This window comes from Prionailurus viverrinus, chromosome F1 (genome assembly GCF_022837055.1).
Source record: "Prionailurus viverrinus isolate Anna chromosome F1, UM_Priviv_1.0, whole genome shotgun sequence".
Taxonomy (NCBI): Eukaryota; Metazoa; Chordata; class Mammalia; order Carnivora; family Felidae; genus Prionailurus; species Prionailurus viverrinus.
Window position 1 is genome coordinate 13,470,598 of NC_062577.1, and position 22,411 is coordinate 13,493,008.

The 22,411-nt window shown below is 41.1% G+C and overlaps 1 protein-coding gene across 13 annotated transcripts in view; it reads left to right on the plus strand.

Moving 5' to 3' along the window:
• ZBTB37 (zinc finger and BTB domain containing 37) overlaps window positions 1-22,411 on the plus strand; it is a 36,402-nt gene that overhangs the window by 3,233 nt on the left and 10,758 nt on the right. For 4 of the 13 annotated variants that reach the window (XR_007148235.1, XR_007148233.1, XR_007148236.1 and 1 more), the window contains exons 3-4: window positions 1,115-1,214; window positions 6,307-9,758. Coding sequence is in view for 5 of the 13 variants with exons in the window: in XM_047840814.1 (XP_047696770.1) it covers window positions 1,115-1,214; window positions 6,307-6,795 (589 nt within the window). In the remaining 8 variants the exon portion in view is untranslated. Of the gene's footprint in view, window positions 1-1,114; window positions 1,215-1,377; window positions 1,557-6,306; window positions 21,770-22,411 lie in introns of those variants that run through there. The other 9 variants (XM_047840814.1, XM_047840815.1, XM_047840813.1 and 6 more) reach the window with 4 other exon arrangements.

The following is a 22,411-nucleotide window of genomic DNA, read 5'->3' on the forward strand; positions in this document are numbered from 1 at the left end:
GTGGCCTGGGGGACTTTGACTTTCCTGTGTAGCACTGTTCACTTTCCTTTGCCCCCATCTACCACAATTAGAGGAAGTAGGGTACCAGCAGTGATCGTTCTTTTTAAATTAGTGTAATCACAGTAATTCCAAAGAAGGGCTTTTTGGATAGTTTTTCTTTTCTTTTCTTTTCTTTTTTTCATTTGTCATGTGATAATACCTTTCCCTGTTTTCTTTCATCAATGACTGCTGCTACCACAAGCCTGAGAGTCTCTTTTTTTCCACCAGTGCTACTATGCCCTATGCTTCACTTTTCTTTTTCTAACATATTGTAGTTGTCAGAACATTTTTTGGGGAGTGGAAGTAACAATTTTAATCTAAGTAAATGGAAAGAAAGCCTCAGTTGAAAGAAAGAAATATTACCAACTTCGATTGGTAATATTTGTTTTTTTCCCCACTCTTAAAAATAAAATAAAATTGCATGAACGATGAAAACTAAAGAAGCTATTACTTTGGTTCACATCTGGCCTTAAAAGAGGCATATGTGTCACAGAAATTCAGAGGGCATATCCTATATCCCCTGTAGGTGGTCTCTTCTCCTTCTGTCCTTAACAGTTAAAGTATCCTTGAGGACAGTACTTACTATTCCCCTGTGTTAGCACCCTTTGTCCAGTGTTAGAACTGTATCAGAAGTAATAGCTTTGGATGCAGAGATTTTCAACTTCCATGATCTGTATCAGCAGTCTGAGATCTGTAACAAGTTACCATGGGGCGTGGGTGAGGGAGCAACCAAAAACCTAATAGTTACATAGAAGAAACAAAATCATAGACCCAGTTTTAATTTATGCTTTTATGGTCTCCCAGTCCTCAAGGACAGAAGCTTGTATTTAGCCTTAGTGTCACCGGGCCATGTGGTCTCTCTGCTATGCCATTTTGTGTTTCTTAAATTTACTAGGGCAGACCTCTTTTAACCTTAAGATCTGATATTTACTATATGAAAGTATTTCTTAGAAATCTGTTGTTCTGTTTGTTCCCCCTTCCTCAGCCATGGGATAAAAAGGGGTAGATGTCATCATTTTTTAAGTTCCTTGACGCTATTTTTCTACTAGTCCCCTTTTTGCTCCTCTTCCAACAGATTTAGCCCCTCCGGCAGTGTTGTTCCCTTGACGGAGAGACACAGAGCCAGAAGTGAGTCTCCTGGGAGAATGGATGAGCCTAAGCAGCCCAGCTCCCAGGTATGTAGTGGGGTTAGGATTGCTCAGTGGTTGAAGAAACTGCCACGGTGTGTGAACAGAATATAACGAATAAGAAAGGAAAGGTACAGGAAAGGTAACAGTGACCTCGTTAAATAAATACTGTATTCGATTACTTGTTTCTTTCTTACTTGTGGGCATGCAGGAAATACACTTTTGGTGTCAGCAGAGTTTGAGAAGTAGAAAAGATTGTGGGACTCTTCCCTGGTTACAGGAACCAGTCTGTATTCCTGAGAGTAATATAACCCCTGGAAACTACACACAGGTAATTTAAGACTTGGGATGGAGAGAGTCTGATTTTATACTCTGTGGGCATAACAGTACGTAATTACTGATTTATATAGTATTACGTATTTGTAAATAAATTGCTTATGCACTTTTGTGTGTGATTGCTTTTTTTGTATGGTTGTGTCTTTTCATTTTTTTTCCTCCTGAATCTTCTGTGAGACTAAAATGTTCTAGAAAGGATAGGAATAATGTTTTCCATCTTCTTTGCAACTCCTTAGCAAGTAGTTGAAGCAGTTGGTTGATATTTTTGTTTGTTCTCACAAGTGTCTATCACTGAAGATTGATTTTTAAAAAGATTGTGAACTCACAGAGTGGAACACAATAAATTGTAAATACCTTTGCCCTTTAAAAGGAAACACTGGTGGGGGCGCCTGGGTGGCTCAGTTGGTTAAGCATCCGACTTCGGCTCAGGTCACGGTCTCACGGTCTGTGAGTTCGAGCCCCGCATCGGGCTCTGTGCTGACAGCTCGGAGCTTGGAGCCTGCTTCAGATTCTCTGTCTCCCTCTCTCTCTGCCCCTCCCCTGCTCATGCTCTGTCTCTCTCTGTCTCAGAAATAAATAAACATTAATAAGTAAATAAAGGAAACACTGGTGGATTAAGATTGGGTAGCTAACGTTTTTAGCATCTGCGTTATATGATAATATCTTGTTTGATTTTTACTTAAGCCATTGGATGTGTATTGTGTACATAGTATAGTAACAGTAAGACTTGTTAGAAACTATATTTACTTGCATGTTACCATGTGAGGGTACCAGAAAAGGAATGTAAGTATTAGAATTTTTTAGTTTTTTATTTCTTTTTAATGTTTACTCATTTGGAGAGAGGTAGGGGGGAGGGGCGGAGAGAGAGAATTCCAAGCAGGCTACTCGTTCTTCGCACAGAGCCTGACTCAGGGCTCAGGCTTACAAACCGTGAGATGATGACCCGGGCCGAAATCTAGAGTCGGACGCTCAAGCCCCTGAGCTACCTAGGCGCTTCAAGAATTTTTTAGTTTCAGTAAGATGTTAGAGAAAATGTGAGGTGCCTGGATGGCTCAGTTAGTTGAGCTTCTGACTTCAGTTCAGGTCATGATCTTGCAACTTGTGTGTTCAAGCCCTGTGTCGGCTCTGTGCTGACGGCTCGGAGCCTGGAGTCTGCTTCAGATTCTGTGTCCCCCTCTCCCTCTGCTCTTCCCCCACTCGTACTCTGTCTCTCTGTCTCTCTTTCAAAAATAAATAGAAAACATTTGAAAAAGTTTTTTAAAAAAAATGTTAGGAGCTTGGAGGAAAAGTAACTTTACTCATATAATTAGGACCCCTTTTCTCTTCACCTCTCAGGTAAGATGCAGTCACTATTGTGCAAATACGTGCTGCGTGAGACAGACCATGCACTTTCCGGGTGGGTAAGGCAGACTAACAAGAACACAAAGCAGGGACAAGTCACAGAGTCGAGGCTTCTGGAGCAGTGGTGTGGGAACAGAAGCGCTAACAGGCAACTGCTAGAATCAGTGTCTCCTCAGGAAAGTGTTACTCAGAGAGATGAAATGCACTTTTTAAATAAGCGGCTAGAGGGGCACCTGGGTGGCTCCGTCGGGTAAACATCTGATTTTTTATTTCGGTTCAGGTCATGATCTCACAGTTATGGGTTCGAGCCCCACATCGGGCTCTGCAGTGACAGTGCGGAGCCTGCTTGAGATTCTCTCTCTCCCTCTGTCTCTGCCCCTCCCCTGCTCACATTCTCTCTAAGAACAAATAAATGAACATTAAAAAATTTTTCTTAATTAAGTAGAGATAACTTATTCTTATGTAGATGGGATAGGGATAAATATGGGAACTCTGCAAGGGTGTTTGCCTGAACAAAGCAGAAGGTACAGGCTATAAAGCCACGGCAGATAAGTAATATTGTCTGGAGATGATATTAAGAGATGAGTTAATATACACCTTAATATGTGTGGAAGTTCATTATGGTGAGTCTCCACCACAGTTATTTTTCCCTGCCACAGAGAACCGAAACAAGACAGGGGCTTACATTACAGTTACATTACAGTAAGAACAAATTCTGATAAACTTGGAAGAGCTTCCTGATGACAGGAATGATTAAACTGCTATGGTTACTTCTTTACTTAAAAACATCCTGTGGCTTTTTCCTTTGTCTGCCACATGAAGGTGAAAATACTTGGCTTAATTCTCCAAGTAATTATAATCTTTTTAACCTGGCTTCTTCCACCACTCATCAGCATTCATCAGACCTTCTCTGTATGTCAGAACCACATCAAACTTACTCCTGTCTCTGTACTTCAGTCTGGGATACTCTGTTCTTCCCAGGTATCTGGGCTCCCCCAAGACCCAGCTCCTGGTTCCATGTGCCCTAACTAGCCCAGGCCTCTTTGATCTCTCCTTAAACCACGGTAGCAATTACAGATGATATGGTATAATTTTTCCCAACTCTGTACTGACTCATAAAAATTATTCTTTTTCTAGTTGCGTGAATTTTATGTGTCCTTCTACTTTGAAATTTCCTTGAGGACAGAGTTCTCATTTTCTAATCTTCTAATCTTCATTGGCCTTTTTAGGTGGCCAATAAATAGAAGATGTTTTATCACTAATTTTGAGTAACTAAGGTTACTTAGTAGGTGATAAGTAAAGAGGCATCTCCTAAATAGGGGGTTATTTGGTTGCCTGTGAAATTTCCAGTTTCGCAGATCTTCAAATAAAAATGAACCAAATAGATGACTTTTTAAAGTCCTTTCAGGGGCGCCTGGGTGGCTCAGTCAGTTGAGTGGCCGACTTCGGCTCAGGTCATGATCTCACAGTCCGTGAGTTCAAGCCCCGCGTCGGGCTCTGTGCTGACAGCTCGGAGCCTGGAGCCTGTTTCGGATTCTGTGTCTCCCTCTCTCTGACCCTCCCCCGTTCATGCTCTGTCTCTCTCTGTCTCAAAAATAAATAAAAAAAGTTAAAAAAATTAAAAAAAAAATAAAGTCCTTTCAGTTCTTTGAGTCTGATTAGTAATTCACAGTTAAGATGGTGAACATATTTGAAGACCATGTCAAGTATCTAGATGGAATTTTAGACAATATGGAAATCGTTCATTTATATGAAATGTATTCGTTATATGGAATACTTCACTTAAAAAGAACCTTAAGGAGGGGCACCCAGGTGGCTCAGTTGGTTAAGTGTCTGACTCTTGATATCAGTGCAGGTGTTGATCTCAGGGTCGTGAGTTCAAACCCCACGTTTTAATTCAAAGGAATTAAAAATTAAATACATTTTAAAAGATAATGTAAAAAGATCTCACAGGTAACTAAACTACATTGACTTTGCATATGGACAATACTGGTATGACATTTGCATATGGACAATACTGGTATGACATTACTTAAAAGTTAGGCGGGTTTTTTCAGAGCCTATTCCCTCAAGATTATGAATAATATTGTGAGTTTGTAATGTTTAATAATAGTTAACATTTACTTGGCTATAGTAAGCGCTTCGTTGAATTAACTCATTCATTCTCATTGCAACCTACTTAGGTAGATGCTATTATATTCATTTTACAGATGAAGAAACTGACACATAGAGTAAATAACTTGCTCATGGTCATACAATAAGTAGGATGCAGATTTGAATCCACGTTTCAGTATCCTTAATTGCTATACAGGATAATAATATGCATTCAAAATATTTCAAGGTACCTTTATTGTGTTTGATTCTCATGAGAATTCGGCAGAGCTGGCACCTCTTAATTTTGTGGATGAGAAAACTAAGCCTTAGAGAAGTTACTCTGTGCTTTGTCCATGGTCACCCAGGAACTTTTGGTGGGATAATCCCTAGTCCTTTATGTGAGTTCAGTTTTGATTATCCAGGGAAATGGAGCAGAAGGAAACATTATAGAAGACAAATCAGAAATCACCTAAAACCTCAGTGTTACTATTCAACGCTTGGCTTCACGTACTGCTTCCCAAACCTGCTGAGAACTGCTTCTGTTGGAAATGCTGAAGGCACTGTCTGTTTACATATGTGAAAGGAGACAAAACACATTTTGAGAAATTAAAGAAAAGGACACAAAACCAGTTGCTAGTTAGAGGAGTCTTCTTCCAATTAATGCAGAGTCAACTTTTGCATTGGTACTTTAGCCTCTGCCAAACAACTGTAATTGCCTCCTATATGTTTGTTTTTTTTAATGTTTATTTCTTTTTTGAGAGAGAGCCCCTTTTTTGAGGGGAGGGGCAGAGAAAGAGGGAGAATCCCAAGCAGGCTCTGTGCTGTTAGCAGGGAGCCCGACATGGGGCTCAGTCCCATGAATCAGGAGATCATGACCTGAGCTGAAATCAAGAGTAGGACTCTTGGGGCTCCTGGGTGGCTCAGTCGGTTGAGTATCTGACTTCGGCTCAGGTCATGATCTCACTGTTCGTGAGTTTGAGCCCCATATCGGGCTCTGTGCTAACAGCTTGCAGCCTGGAGCCTGCTTCGGATTCTGTGTCTCCCTCTCTCTCTGCCCCTCCCCTGCTTGCACACTGTCTGTCTCTCTCAAAAATAAATAAACAAAAAAAAAAAAAGAGTAGGACTCTTAACCGACTGAGAAACCCGGTGCCCCCCATCTTGCTCTTTTAAAGTAATGGAATAGAGTGTCCTCAGATTGTTCTTTTAATTATTATATTAACATCTGTACTTTTTTGTAGTAATTAATTTCCTGTTTGGGTCTCTCCTAAAAATAAGCATGTTGCCTGGTATGAGAGGTAAAAATAGATTTGATTTCTTTCAATATGTATCCTTACACGTTATGTGTTCTTGCTTTCCTCACTGGACACAGGTAGAAGAGTCCGCAATGATGGGAGTAAGTGGCTATGTGGAGTATCTCCGAGAGCAAGAAGTATCTGAGCGGTGGTTCCGGTACAACCCCCGTCTCACCTGCATCTACTGCGCCAAATCTTTCAATCAGAAGGGGAGCCTGGACCGCCACATGCGCCTGCACATGGGAATCACGCCATTCGTCTGCCGCATGTGTGGCAAGAAGTACACCCGGAAGGATCAGCTGGAGTATCATATCCGCAAGCACACAGGCAACAAGCCCTTCCACTGTCACGTATGTGGCAAAAGCTTCCCCTTCCAGGCCATCTTGAATCAGCACTTTCGCAAAAACCACCCTGGCTGTATTCCCCTGGAGGGGCCTCACAGCATCTCCCCTGAAACAACTGTCACATCTCGAGGACAAGCTGAGGAAGAGTCACCTTCACAAGAGGAGACAGTTGCTCCTGGGGAAACTGCCCAGGGCTCTGTGTCCACCACTGGGCCAGATTGAAACGTGGAGGGGGAGGGGGCAGACCCTCTTCCCCTTTGGGCCGTAAGCAGCCAGCATGAGGGCCACGGGCTGGTACTTAGATTCACAAAACGCCACATCACTAGATCGGAAGATACTCCCAAGATGTTGCCAAACTAGAGGATCAGCAACATACGCAGAAGCACGAGAGGCTCTTCCCCTCCTCCTTCCCACCTCATACTTTGGGAAATAATCAAGTAAATCAATTTTCTAATTCAGGGATCAACAGCCTTGGTTTGTTAACTTTATAAGAAAAAAAAATTTTTTTAAAAACAGTGATAAATGGTCATTTATCTACCAGTCATGTTTGAACACTGTACTTTGGTCCATATCATCCTGGTGGCTGTAATTGCCCAGATCTAAAACACAGCAGGAGCCTTGGTCATCTGAACCAGCCAGCCACAAGAGAGAAGGAAGTAATCACGACGGTGACAAGAAGGAGGAATTTCTCTTCTTTCTTCCCTGCCAGAACATGCAGTTTCACATTTCAAGGAAAAAAAAAAAAAAGAATCCTGGTGGTTGTTACTGATTTGAAAAGTTAGACCTTCTCTTTGCCCTGATTAGGCATCTGACACTTTGCCTGATTGTTTCATGTAAGCAGCCATCTTGGAGCGGTGTTCTCGTGGGCAGCGTCACCTGAAGCTCTCTAGGCAACTGGAAGGGAAATGAGCAACAAAGTGTTTGCAGTAGGTTCTGCTACATTTGGGGGCTTGAGTTTCATGTTGGGGAAGAGGGGCGCGGGGAAGGAAGTGAGGTTTTGTGCAAATGTCCAATGGCGCAGAGTACTGCAACTTCCTGATTGGTGTTTGTAAACCATAGTGCTTAAATATCTTTGGGTGTTAGGAAATGGCTCTAGTCCAGATGAATTAATGTGTTAGGCTGACTACCAAAGTTTCATCCAGTCTCTCTGGCTCCTACCTTCACAGAACAGCAATATTCTACATCAGAAATGTCACTTTCTAGTGAAATGAGCCTGGACTGTATTTTTAAATCTACAGGTCTCCATATTTGATAACTTTTATATGAAGTTTTAAACACATTTTTTCTGCAATATTGTGGTTGAGGAAATCCAGCACTATGGTTCTTATTGCAACCACAATTCCATTTCCTTCTACGTATGTAATAGTTTATATTTTCAGGCCAATAGAAGAACCTCACTAAATCCATGTCTCGCGTCTGCAAACCTAGTAATTCATAAACCAACCATCAGCAAATTTGCTGGTGACTCCAAGAGCTTTGCTTTTTAATAATACACTACAGGGCATTTACCAGAAAACATCAGGCACAATCATGTTGCAATAAATTGATCAAGGGATCAATTTGATCAGGTTTGGTTACTTAATCATTCCTAAGATTTTTAAAACTTCAAGGGACCTTTTTGGTAATTCTGGGGATTTCTGAGATTCTTCATCCAGCACTGAGAGTCAGAAAAACTTTAGCAAACATGTAGAGTTTTAGATGCCCTGTCTTGCATTCAGAGAATGAAGGAGGATTATTAAGGGATGCAGGCAAGTAGATGCAAATAGGAAAGAGAAAAATATATAGCTTCTCATAATCATTAAATTGTTAAGAGTATTGAAATATGCAGTGGTTTAAGAAATTATCTTGGTGTAGAGGCACAGAATGATTGTAAAAGAGATTCGGGGAGGGGCTGGTCATGCCTGCACTGGTGAGCCATCTGTGAGAATGTTAGTGCGTGCTCCCTTTCTGAGAATGCTTTGTGGTATGTGGAAAGGTGGGTGGAACGGAATGGCGTTTCTCTGATGATAGGAAGTTAGAATGCAAAGAGTAACTCACAAACAATCTGATAATTGTATATACACATAAAGCTGCACCATATTGCCAGAGAGCGGTTATTTTCTCTTCTGGAAAAACGTAGCAATGTGTCTTTTAATAGGAATGCTATGATGCTACCATTTGATGAGAGCCTTCCCTTAAATGATACGTTGAAGCTTTGTCCTTAGGAGATGTAGACTAGAGCATTCTCCTCTTTAGTTGGGCAACAGAATAATAGGGCCACCTTAGGGACCAGCTATGCCCTGTGGGCATAAAAGTGGATTTGAAATTAGACTAAAATCTCTAGTGAAACATTTTAGCTGGTAATCACGCCTGTCCATGAACAGTTTGCCATTACTAAATAGGCAGGAAGGTGAGAAGTACAGAATATGCTGCTGTAGATGGAGCTTTTAAGCCTACCAAAAAAATGTTAAGTCCATCCTACTTTTGAGAAGTAGTATGTTGGAAAGTTCTTTATGCTTTGTTAGTTTCTTAGGTTTTCTGTGAGAAAATGGAGCTTTTTAAACTATGACCAAATTGTAAAGGTGAACTGCAGTAATGTTTGTAAAGAGAACGTTGGCAGCGTTTGTCAGTACTCCATCCAGGATTAGCAACAAGCATTTTAAACGAAGTAGAGACTATCTAGTAGATGTGGAAATGCTGGGAGTGTTTGTTGGGTTCCCTTCCGTTCTCATCCACTTGTAATAGATGTTGCTGAATTGATACTGTGAATAGAGTGCTACCTGGTCTTCTAGGACCACATCAGCACAGTCGTGTTGGCTGGTCCTCACCTCCTCATTGGCCTAGCCCGGAGCCATGGAATTCATGAACATTCAAGCCAGGCTAGCTTTTAAACGAAGTAAAGTTTCTGAAAGCAATTTCCGTGTTAGCTAGAAAAGGTATTAGCATTCTACATAACTGTCCAAGATTCTTATCCAGGTTCACTGTGACATTGTCCTAGTTCTTAGTTAACATCACTGTAGGGTCATAGTAGTAGTAGTGTTCTATCTGCATTAATGAATAGCTGTATTGGTGTGTGCACAGAGGATACCTCTCTTAAGGATGTACTAGATGGACTGTAGCTAATGCTGAAAACTCATTACCAAATCTTAACTTGCACGTGTCACCTTGTGAAGGGAACTGCATTAGCATTGAGAGCTAAATCATCAGTAAGTACTTTAATGCCATGAAAATAGCAAACACTGGGACTGTTTCCATTCATTGAGTGGCACTTGATAGCAAAGGAGCTACCCAATATTCTCAGCAGAAGAAGAGAGACGGCAGTGTCTTAATCTGCCTTTGTTCTAAGAGGTACCTTTTATTCTCTCTGAACTCGGATACCAGGTTAAATATAGCATTGGCATGAACAGGAACACTGTGCTTAGGCAGAAAGGCTCTTTCTAATGACTTGTTCTCTCTTTACTCAGAACCATATTTACCTCTGAACTGAGTTGAGTTTTATTTTATGTAATTTGCCAACTACCCCCAAGCCATCATTGTACCAGACGGTTGAATCGAATCTTGAATAAGTAAAAATAAATTCATTCCTAAATGATAAGGTTGGAAGCGAAGGGAGATAGCAGTTAAGGAAACTTTTCTGGTTATTCTATTTTTTGGTATTTTTAGATGTTTCCAGTTCCCTCTACATCAGTAAAACAGGGTTTCCAAAGATGTTATGACAGTAGAAATAAACTATTATCTTCCCAGCTCCATAGCTGAAATCTGGCCTTGGTTGGAAGTGGTCTGGTGGACCTTAATAGCATAATAGTCTTTGGTCAAGAAATAACTTCTAAAAAAATTTAGTTGTTACTTGACACTAATTTTGTTTCTTTTAACTGGTAAAAATTCTATTTTGTTTGACTAGAAGATCTAATTTTAAAAAATTAAAACAACGGTTAATGGAAAGGAAATTAAACTGAACAGAGGCAACAGTCTTCTTAATCATAGTGGAAGGCATTTAATCAGAAAGGAGTTGGAATCCTGGAAGTTTTTCTTTTTTCAGATACAACAGACACGTTTGTTTGTTTGTTTGTTTGTTTGTTTGTTTGTTTGTTTTTTCTCTCTCAAATGCCATTCTCTTTATCTACTTACTGGTTTAAGGCATAATCGAGAAGTTCTTATTGAACTCATTTTTGAAAACGGGGCTCTTATGCCATTTGGGAAAGAGTGCAAAATATTGAAGTATTGTAGTTGTTGAGATTTAGAAAAGGGACACCAAGCTATTAAGTCAGGTAAATCCCTGAGTTTGAGAGGATGCCCCTTAGCATATTCCTAGCATTTGTGAGTTAGATCAGTAAACCGCAGCCTCCAGGGCCAAATCCTGAGGCCATCTGATTGTATAAAGTGATACAGAATACCTGTTCTTCACGTATTGTTTATGGCCACTTGCTACTGTAATGACAAAGTTGGGTGCTTGTGGCAGAGACCACATGGCCAGCAAAACCTGAAAATTTACTATTTGTCACTTAACAGAAAAGTTTGCTAACTCCAGAATTTTGTCACTCCTGCCATTTTGTCTTTGTAATAGTTTGGTTGAGGTTTTAAATTCTTGTTGCCATATATGCATCAGTTCCTTGAAAGAGCTTACCATCTTTTCCTAGACCTTTTTCTCAGAACCCTGTTTGTGTTCTTCTTAATGATTCCCATTGCTTTAAAAGCATTTAGAATAGCCTTATGATCTGTCCTTGCCTTAAAGGTGCAGGTAGATCAAAGTTTAGGATGGTAGTTACAGATGTAACAAAGTAATTTAAAAATATAATTCCCATGCATAATAATGTAGGGTTAAATGAGTACCATGTTTACATAAAATACTGTAAAAAAATTAATGTTTTTATAAGTAAGTTTTGCCATTCCTCTGAGTTAACTTGAACTGGTTTGCATAATGATGACAAGAATGAATTTATTTCCACTAATATTAAAAATTAACTTCTGTTATGAATAAGTGGTTTGATTCTTACCCAAAATACTGTCCTTCTAGATTAGAAACCCCTACCCTTTCCCTGTCTACAAATCTTCATTTTGATTTCCTCAAATAAACTCACTCTGTTCCATGTGGAGTAGTAAAAAGCCCAATGTTCTTCCCTTCCTTTTCTTTTTCCCCCAATGAATGTTTTAAAACAATGAAATCTTTGAAGATTTCAAATTCCTCTTAGCCCTATCTTCCGACGTCTGTTACTGTCTATGATGTTTCTAAATATATACTGGGCTATTATTTATTTGCTTTCCGAATGTTCATTCTTACTGTTCACAAAAAGCTTATTTATGCCAGATGTGCAAAAATGGAAAATGTTAGGATGATTATAAACAGAATTCCTTGCAGGAGGAGAATATAATTGTTCCCCATATGGACACCATGCATAGACTTCTGAGTTAAATTTATCTGAACAAAATGTTCTAGGCTGGGCTGACACAATGCAGTGAGTTTCACTTGTACTTTGTCGGCAACCCCACCCATACATACAGAGTTTGGGTGAGTGACCTAAGCTCCTGTAGGGCACCTCCTTCCTAGTCCTTCTTCAAGTTGTTTTTCCCCGTTTGATATTCATAAGTTTTATATGAAATGTTCTATGAGTAGTAGATAACCCTTACCTGTAAGGATGTTTGCCTAGCTGAGATCTGCCCTCGTCTTAGAGATTTTGGAGTGTTGCTTTTCTGATTAATTTGCGATTCTGATCCTTCTGGCATACAGAACATTGGCCATAGACAGCCCGATGCGTCCTCTGCGTGCAGCTTTCTGTGAGGCCTGGGGAGTAGCTGCCATTTCTGTATGAATGCGTTGCAGAACAATTGAGTTTGCCCAGCACTAGCGAGATCTTTGATAATTATCAGTCTTCTGTTTTACCTTCTTTGCTTTCTAGAGTCTGTTTCTGTTTTCAATCCTCTCATTTTTAAGTAGTGCTTTTCCCAGAGCCAGTCTTTTTATTTTGCAGTAAGGAGGTTTTCTTGCTCAGGACAAGCCAAAGTTGGATAGGTACTATGAGTACTTTAAGACACCTGACTCAGTTACATTCCAAAGGGTATAATTATTGATAACAACTGTGATATCAAAACCTGGAAAACATTTGTACAGACTATCCAGTTTTGTTGTATAGGCAGCCTACCTTTTCCCTCAACTGCAAGGAACAGCAATGACTTAGAAGGCAATTATTACTTGAAATGTATATCGCCTTTACAGAGAATACATACATGAATAAATTTCTTATCTCACATCTTCCCTGTTATCTATTTAGCAGATATTTCCCATCTTAACAGTTAAGGGCCTACTAGCTCAAATAGTGGAAGCTTTAAATAGCAAAGCTAAGTTATAAAGGCAGAGCAATTCATGAAAAATAACTTTTCTAATGCTTACTTCTTTCACGTCTACTCAGTAAGTCCTCCTGAGGAGGCTAGAACTCCCCATCCAGTTAAGACAGATACACGTACAGCATCTTCTATGGACAACAATACAATTTAGCATACTGTGAATCTGAGAATCTGAATTAATCCATAATGCCAAAAGTCAGAGTATCTCATGGGAAAATGTTTCCTATTCTGTGAAATCACATACCTTAAGTGAGAAGTAGCATACAGGAGAGTCTGGTCCACAAAGTAAAGATTAAGTATTTATTGGTACCAGTGTGCTTGGAATTCATACAACAAAATTGATTTTAGACATAGTTTAGATGTGGCTTCCTATACTTGAGAGTCCTAAATCCACTTGGTTAGAGTCTGGATGTATGTTTTTTAAAAGCCTGCACTTTTCATCACAGAGATCAAAAAGAGGGGGACAGAATTAACTGTACTAAGTGCTTTAGTGGCATAATGGCAGTTAGTCCTCAAAATAATCCTCTGACGTAGTAACAGTAGAACTAAAACTAGCTGAGATTTTGAATGCTTACTGTGTGCCAGGCGCAGGTCCGTGTGCTTCATATTGTTAACTCATGTAATACTGGTGCCGGTCTCAATAGGATGGACACTTATTACCCTCGCTTTAGAGAGGAAGAAACTGAGGCACAGAGAGGTTGACCCAGGCAGTCTAACACTGGAGTTAACACTCTAATAGACTATGTTGCCTTTAAGAGGTGTCATTATACCACAATTTATAGATGAAGAAACTGACGAACACAAGGTTACACAGTGGATAAATTGCAAAACCGATATTTACCAGGCTTGATTCCAAAGCCCAGACTGTCTCCACCACATCATATTGACTCTGTTTACTTACAAAGAGTTGAGGTGAACTGGAATAAATAATAGCCAGTAACAGTACTACTTTTAGTGAATTTTCAAGAAAGCATGATTGGAAGATTGCTTCAAAAGATAATGCAGTTGGTCTCTGAACAGATGCTGATGGTGAATATTTTTGGAGATATTGCCCGTTTGATAGGAATCACCCATTTGATAGGTCTGGTTGTGAATCAGTTCAAGTTACTACCAAGGGAGAAATTGGAAGGTAGCATTTCCACTGCCTAGCTTTGTAACAAACTAAACTATAGTGACTTAAAACAACAATTTTATAGATCTTGTGATGTTGTGAATCAGAAATTCAGGAAAGGCTCACCCAGGCAATTCTCTTTCTCCCTGTGGCGATGACTCTGGTCACCTGGTGGTGTTCAGCAGGTAGTTGGACTGGCCTGGAGTTTCCAAGATGATCTCATTCGCATGTCTGACACTTTGGCAGGGAGGGCAGTAGTCTGGGCTCGAGGGCCTCCTCTCCCTCCCTGGAGTCTCAGGGACTTTCCATGTGGTCTCTCCATCAGGGCGGTCACACTTATTAAATGGCAGCTCAGGCCTGTAAGAGCCTGGGCAGAAAGTGCCACTCCTCCCTAGGCCAGGCCCAGAGCTGCCCGCAGAGTCACCACCATACATTGGTCAGCGAAGTCACTGGTCAGCCTGGATTCAAGGGAAGAGCACATACCACCTGATGGCACATGTGTCTGTCAAGGATTTGGGGCCACTTCAGTCTTTCATAGGTGGCCTTGGGTTTTTGATTTGTCTTGAATTTTCTGCGTTCGTTCATTTGGGCTAGTTGTCCATGCCGTAGAAACCACTTATTTCGTCTGCCACGGGTCAGTAAAGGAGCTAGAGGGAGAATAAGACAAATACCTAAGCACAGGTTTCATTAGCTACCCACCCACCAAGTTTCATTGATCTTACAGCAAAATGTCCATGTTGTTTTTCTTTTGTTCCAAGTTCCAAGTTGTGAGCATTTGTTAGTTTGTTGTTTTTTTCTGTGAAGCTGCAGTAACTGTACATACTGAGCCAGAAGTACTCCAGAAAGAGTAAAAAGCTTACTGTTAGAGAAAGAAGCTTGTTTGTTAGAGATGTCAGCTGTATTTACGTTTATAAATAGGCACAAACTCCCATGGTATGGAAAATTCGTATGGCTACTAAATCTCTTTCGCCAGGAGTTTGTATGGAGTGGCTACATGGTCACATTCTTGAGATCATTTCAAGTTCTGCCTACCCACCCTAGGCCTCTCTTTACTGCCACCACACCACCTCGGGCACAGGTTTGTGCTAGAAGATGAATAAGTAAGTGCATCCCATTTTTATTACCTTTCTTAGGAGAAAATTCACTGCCCAATTTTTTATGTTGTTGATCCTTTAAAATCAAGAGTTGCCATCAACCTCTCATCTAAGATAACAGATCATTGAACTGTTAGGATTTTTGTCAGATTTAGGGTGCTTTATTTAAACTCTTGCTGGCTTACACTCATTAGACTATTGCCGTGACAGAAGAAATATGGGCAGAGAATAAATCCTGCTCTGAAAATGATCATCCCCAAACCAAGCTTTCTAAGAGAAGAAAGATTTGGGATTGTCCATCCATTCCAAGTGCAGTGGACTCCTGGAGGATTAGCTGCGAGGGCTTCTTGCTAGTTATCCCGAAGTATCATAAAAAGGTCTCTTCCTAGGTCAGGCCTCAGGAATTGCAAATACAGGAAAAGGTACTCAGGGCTGAAGACTTAATTTAGGGCTTTACAAAATGCTTGGAAGAGAAAGAAAAAATGTTGGCATTTGTAGTTGGAGAACCAGGGACAAAACGTTCGAGGCGTTTAGGCATCAAGACTAGATTTTACCATGTAAGGACTGGGGCAGATTTCAGTGAATAAAAATCAATGAGCCTTCACGTTTTCTTTTTTGATCCCCATTTCCACTCTGATGTACGTCAAAGTCTGCTTTGGGTGTCAGAGAAGTCTTTGAAAATATATTCCCAGGGAATGAAATATCTCATGATGATCTGCAGAGAAGTTTCTCGTTCTATATTTTATGGCTCTTTGGGCCCTCCTCCAGATTCTCTGTCACTCTTAAGTCATCTGGTGGTGGCACAAAAATTTAGCGCCGCGGTCTGGATTTGCGGAAGAGAACAAAGTCAGAAGAAGGGGAACCTGGAGACTGCCAGCATATTCTTTGTTGTCTGCGTTGCAGGTCAAACCATTTCGAGCCAGTCACAACAACCCATTGGGAGTAGAAATTCCTTAGGGTTCTGATTTCTGCTCTCTGCTATATCTTTAAAGCAGGCGTTTGTGACGTACTTGAAGATGATCTACTGAGTTTCCTACAAAGGAATAGAATCCTAACTGTAGTGGTTCTCCAAGAACTACTGCAAAAGCCCAGAAATACGACACAGGGAACAAAACGTAAAATGTGTTTCCTCTGGAAGCCAAGATGCGCAAGCAGAGGTCACTAAGAGTGTGACTGAAACCTACGTCTAGCATAGCTATCGTCTGATAGCAGAGAGATTTAGAATTTATATGCTATTTCTAATATTTTTACAAAAATGATTTTAAATCATGTAACTTGAAGTTTTAAAAACAGCCTGTTTTCTTTTTGGAAAACTGGCCCAATAAAAATAACACTAATATAATGCAATTGTATATGCATGTGCATCGAACACAAAGTGGTATACTAAAGATAGTTCATGCAAATAACTTTTGTGGGAAGTTTGGCTATTTTCGTAATATCTTTTTTCATAAATGTATGTTTATAAATATATTTACTCATCCACTATGACCCTGGTAGCATTAGAAGCATTTGTTAGTTGTATCATTGATTCTGAAAATCACATTCTTGGCACAGTAGGCTATGAGAGCTCTTTGTCGCTTTGTATTTTGGCTAAGGAAGTTATTTCTTGCACTTTCTATTTATAAAGATGTTATAACACATTGCACCCACTTAGTGTAGCTGTTGTTTAGAGACAAAAAAAGGTGTAGGTGTTAAAGTGAAACATATGTCTAAAAAGCCTGGCGAAACGAGGGACCTCGAAAGAACAAAGTTGGCTTGCATCTACTAAGAAGAGCTGGGGTTGAATATCGAATTTCGATTGCAAGTAGCTGTTGGGGTGGGTGTGCAAGTTGTAATTTTATTGCGAGCTGCCAGCTACATGTGTGTGATTTTACGTGTGTATGTGAGAAAAAGGTGTCTGGTGAAGGCAGAGAAGTCAATGTAGGATGTAGTCTACCTCCCATTAAAGACTGAGCATATTCCAATATTGCCCTGGAGCCCTCTGGGCAGGAGGCTGGATTCCTCAGCCACTGTCCACCTCATTCTCTTCTGTACTCGCTTCAGCTACTCTACCTCTGAGCACTTGGCTGAAGAAAGAGTGTGCTTTTTGTAGCAAGCAAAGGAAAGCCGGACACAAAATCTAGGGTTTGCAGTATCACCGTCCCCCTTGTCATGGGCAGATGTTCATGTTCAGCTTTGTTGCCCAAACCAAACAGTGTCTGAATACTCTGATTTAGTGCTTTTCTCTCCTGGCTTCTATTTGGCAAGAACAGCCGGTGCACGTGGAATCTTTCTGTTTTTTTAAGAAACGCACCAAACTCCTTTCAATGATGTAAACATTTTTGTTTGAATCCTGAGGGTGTGTGTGTGTGTGTGTGTGTGTGTGTGTGTGTGTGTGTGTGTGTTTAATTGCCATTGCAGCCCATTACTGGGAACCTAGATAATTAACCCTATTTTCCCGATGGTGAGCCTTCTGCCAATATCTTGACAGAGAGGTTTGCAGGAGGTGGGTTTTGGATGGCTTGTTTTGCTTTCAGTCACTCCAAAGAGATATTCCTATTTTTAATGCCTATACTGTGGTACCGATCACGATGGCCTCCCTTGAATGCTGTGGGTGTCAGGAAATTCAGTTTCAGCAGTAAATTGTCACTAGGCACACCGCCTGATCTTTAAATCCAGTCATAACATTCACCTGACTGTCCGGGGCGTGAGCACACTGAGCCGTGGCGGTTAGCCTACATTTTGAACATGTGTTACAGCCTAGGAAGGACCGTCGGCCCTTTAACAGCTATCCCGGAATGCTCGCCACCTTTTCACTCTACACTGGCTGGTTGTGATGTCGACACAGGGATTTTCAGGTTAAGAGTGAGAAGGAGAGAGTGATCTGTTTTCAGATTTTTGGAGGTTGGCCTCTGTGTTTAGGTACTTGCTGGTAAGTGTTTGCTTTCCTGGTGACTGGGTAGAGCAGGCGATGAGAGGATGCCGTGTGAAATTGCAGATGATGAGCTGGGCATTCCTCCTAGGTGACAACTGACCCAGTCACCTCTGCCCGAAAACAGCGGGAGTACCGAAGGGAGAGGAGACAGTAGAATCACGTGAATCTACTCACCACAGCCGTTGCTTTTCTTTCTTTTGTGTGTGTGCGCAGCACGTGTTTTTATTAAGGCACAGGGTCAGGACCGCGGGCAGGAGATTCTGCCCGGCTACTGTTACTCTAACTGTAGAATAATCGTCAGCCTGTAAGCCATGCTCATATCCTAGACTCAGGAATTAACTCCTGCTTAGGAAGATTCTTCCCCCTGGCTTCTCTTTTGTTTGTGCCAAGTCTGTCCTAGGCCTGTCCCCAGCCAGCTCTTTTGCCGTAACACATAATTAAGTGCAGACTTACCTAAATCCATAATTTACTGTTGACTGTGTGACCTGTTACAGCCAAAGTGATTTATTTAAAAGCAAAACAAAAAGGTGAACAATGCCTAGGTAATTTCTTTGGGGTGCGTGTTAATTCTGCGAATCTGAGAGGAGGCACGGAGTCTGACCTTTCTTCCCTCTGGCTTGAGTGATCACCGGCCTGCATGCTTTTTATTACAGAGCCAGCTGACCCAAACTAGTAGTTCCCCACCTTGGCAGCACTTTGGGCTTACCTGGGGCATCTAAAAAATTACTGAGTTTAATCAGTCTGCTGTGCAACGTGGGCTTTAAAAGCTCCCCGGATGATTCTAATGGGCAGCCAAGGTTGAGAATCATTGGCCAGGTAATCTTGAGTGGCCTCCGGCAGGATAACCTCAGTCTGGTTCTTTTTTGTCATAAGATACCTTTACTGATATCCCACGCATGGCTCTGAGTTTAAAGTGGGCCAACGCTCAGGTGGTAAAATGGATCATCCATTTGTCCTCAGAGTAATTCTGGAGAGAGATTTTGCCATCCATCCAGTTTTGTCTCTTTACCAAAAACAAAGTATGCAGAAGTAAGCAAAACGATTTCAAACTCTGGTCTCTAGAATCCTCTTTTCTTTGCATATGTGATTTGAGTGGAGATTTCTCAACTCTGATAGCTAAAATAGAGCACTTGAATTTATTGAAAGGGCCAAGCCCAACCTGCCTAGGATGATTTCTAGTTGTAAAATAAACAGGTAGCATTATTAAAGTTAATGGAAAAAGAGAAGGGTCCTTCCTGGGGGTGATGGTGGTACATTTGATAATTTGTCTCTTAGCCTATCTTCTAAGTGGGATTTCAGTGTAAAGTGACTTTCACTTTTCCTTGTTTTTTTTTTGTGAATGAAATGCACTAGCTAAGGCTTAAATATTTCTGAATTTTAGATGAAATGTGAAATGAGTCATTTTAGCCTCTTTATTCCAGGATGTCAAGGACCTAACCCAGTAATTCCCAAATGAGGTTCCATACTTTTCTTTGTTCCCACCCCAGGTAGTAAACATGCCTGGCCATGGCAACTTCACGCCTGGTAATGGGAAGGGGAGAACTGTTTGATTACCTTAAAAGTGAGACACTCTCCCTCCACCGCCCCCCCCCCCCCCAGTCCTCCTGCCACCGCGTTCAAAATGACTAGCTACCAAGTGATTTCTCATTCGTGACAGAAATTTGTGTTTAAGAGCACACAGATATAGTAGTCTCTCTTCTGAGAGAATTCTGGGCACCATAGAAATTTTCATTCATATAATGCCTACAATAATTGATATTTTAAATTTCAAATAGGTGGTGTGTTCAAGAAGGAAAGACTGGATAAGTGCAGAGGACTGAATTAGCATCAAGCTATGACATTTCATTGAAATAACACTGAGGCTCAGCTATTTGCGTAGCATGTAAATGTTGCAGTGTCTTTCAGAGAAAATGCCTCCTATGCCTTAGAAAATTTCTGAAGGCTTCCTGATACGGGGTGGAACAGACAAACAGCAGCCTTTGGGACTTGCATGCATCCAGAGAGTAGCACATTAGGGTTTGATGGTGAAGAGCATTGTGGAGTACTGTGAAACATTGTTGAAATTCATGCAAATCATACTGCACTGGATTTTAAGATTTCTGCGGCGGGGGGGGGGGGGGGGGGGGTTAGAGGAGGAGGATGGGGAAGTAATGGTAAAAAATATATAGAAATTTGTTTTATGTTTTAAGCAAGGAATGAAACAAATTCCCTATCAGGAATTCTCTATGGACTATGAAGTTCGGTCAAGTTCTCTGCCCTACTGGATTGGCTTGCTGGTTCCTCTTCAACTTTTAAGGAGTCCTTTCTGAAACGGCTACACAAATGCTAGTCTGACTACAGTTTCACCACTCGGCCCCATCCCCCTACTCTCAACAAAAGAAAAACATTCTCAAGCTATGGGAATGTGTTCTCAGTCCGTTAACTTCGTATCTGCCCCGGTCTCTGTTCGCAGTTTTAGCCCACTGCAGGACTTTGTGATCTAATGGCGGGACTTAAGTCCATCTGCCGATTCAGTCAGGAGCCGATGCCCTCTCCTCTAAGAAATCTTAAAACCAGAACTCTCCATTTTGGGCATGTCAGCATAAGTGAGTAAAGGGAGAAGTACACTTGGGAGAGCACTTAGATTTCCCGACTCCTAGTAATTCAGGGTGGGGCCCACTCATGCTCTGCCCCTGCGAGGGGAAGAGAAGCTGAGCTTTCAAAGCTAGAAAGTCAAGGTGGCTGAAATTTGGTTTCCTTCAGATGGACATGGTCTGAAAGAAATCTGTCCACCTGTTCTCTATGGTGCTTATATGGTGGGTGACAGCTGTCCCCCATCTACCTGTCCCTGGCACTGTGCCTTCCCACTGGTCACTGTGAAAAGCAGATCACACTGGACTCAGAGGCCAGAACCCAGGACCATTTCCCTCTTCTCATCTTGAGCCCATCACTTCTTCATACAGCTAATAATGTAGCATTTACTTCTCTTTGGAAAACTCTGGGGTTTGCCCCCCAAGAAATAGTAAAGTATTTAAAGGAAAATAGCCAGAAAATAAGATTTCTGGTGGTAGCTATTAAAGAGACCATAGGAGACTTTCACTTCCCCTCGACTGATACTGATAGCAAGGATCCACATGCCCCCTCTTCCGGAGTTTTTAAAGGCTACCGTATTTGTAAGCAGCAAACTTATGTAACATTTTTTCACAACTTGCTAATCAAAGATTCATATTAAAACCGACAATCAATTTCTAACATGTTGTTATCCCTGAAAGGGAGTGAGGTAGGGTTTTAAAGTGTAAGAACCTACCAGTCTGTTTTTTCCCTTTGAGAAAACAAACATTTGAGGTTTGTGTCTTTTCATCTGAAGCTATTACTCCATTAATAAAGATGCCTCGGAAAAGTCAGTGGGCCAGGCTAGCTGTCTTCCACCTCTGAGAGCGCTGGACTGGGTCTGTGCATCTTATTTCCTTAGAAAATATCTGTTCTCATTATGACCTTAATTATAAATACCTATATATAGGAATAGGATTTTCCCCTCACCCCACCCTCTTTTAATCATTATCACTTAAGTGTAAACCACACCTCCCCTCACCCCCCTCTCACTGAACAAATGCACTTTAATTCCTAAGGAGAGTGGCTGTTCCCGGCCCTGAAGCCAGATTACTTCAGGAGGAGAGTTGAGGAGGGAGAACTCCTACCAGACCCTGTGAGACAACCAAATTCCTTCATGTAAACACAAATCACACCCATTCTTTCACTGTTCCCACCCCCTGCCACAGGGAAAAAAAAAACCACCAAAATGGAAAAGTTTAAAATGCCTACCCTGATTGTAGAAGTTTCCCTGGGAGAAAATACCCAATATTAAGTTATTTTCTCAGCTACCAAATTGTAAGAAACTTCTAGGTTGTTTTCTGGGAGGCTGAGATTTTTTTTTTTTTTTTCAGAAGTCAAGTGAAAACACAGAGGCTATAAGCTGTGATTCTGATTTGTGTCATTTCTAAGTATTAGATTTGTTCTCTCAGTTTGACAGGTGTTCTCAGTCTCTCCTCCTGTGGATTCTGCCCTTCCCCTGATGACAAGCCAATAGTCCTGGGTGGGGTTGCATGTCTCCTAGAGCCCCAGAAGCCCTGTTGTGTCGGGGGAGGGGGGAGGGCTGGAGGGTGGGCAGAGACTGGGGTTGGGGGGAGGGAGATTCAGAAAAAGAGTGAAGATATGGGTTTATATAAACATATTTAAAGCAGTTTAGCAAAAGCTTTCTCGTTGAACAGCTTTAAGAACAATGTGAATGAAATCTTAGCAACTTGGTTAGTAATTTGAAAAGTCTATTAATGTATACTTGAAATTCTGTTTGTATAAAAATACATTTTCCTCTTTATTTTAACACTGTGTAAAAGAACATTATGCATGTGAGTGGTTTGAGAA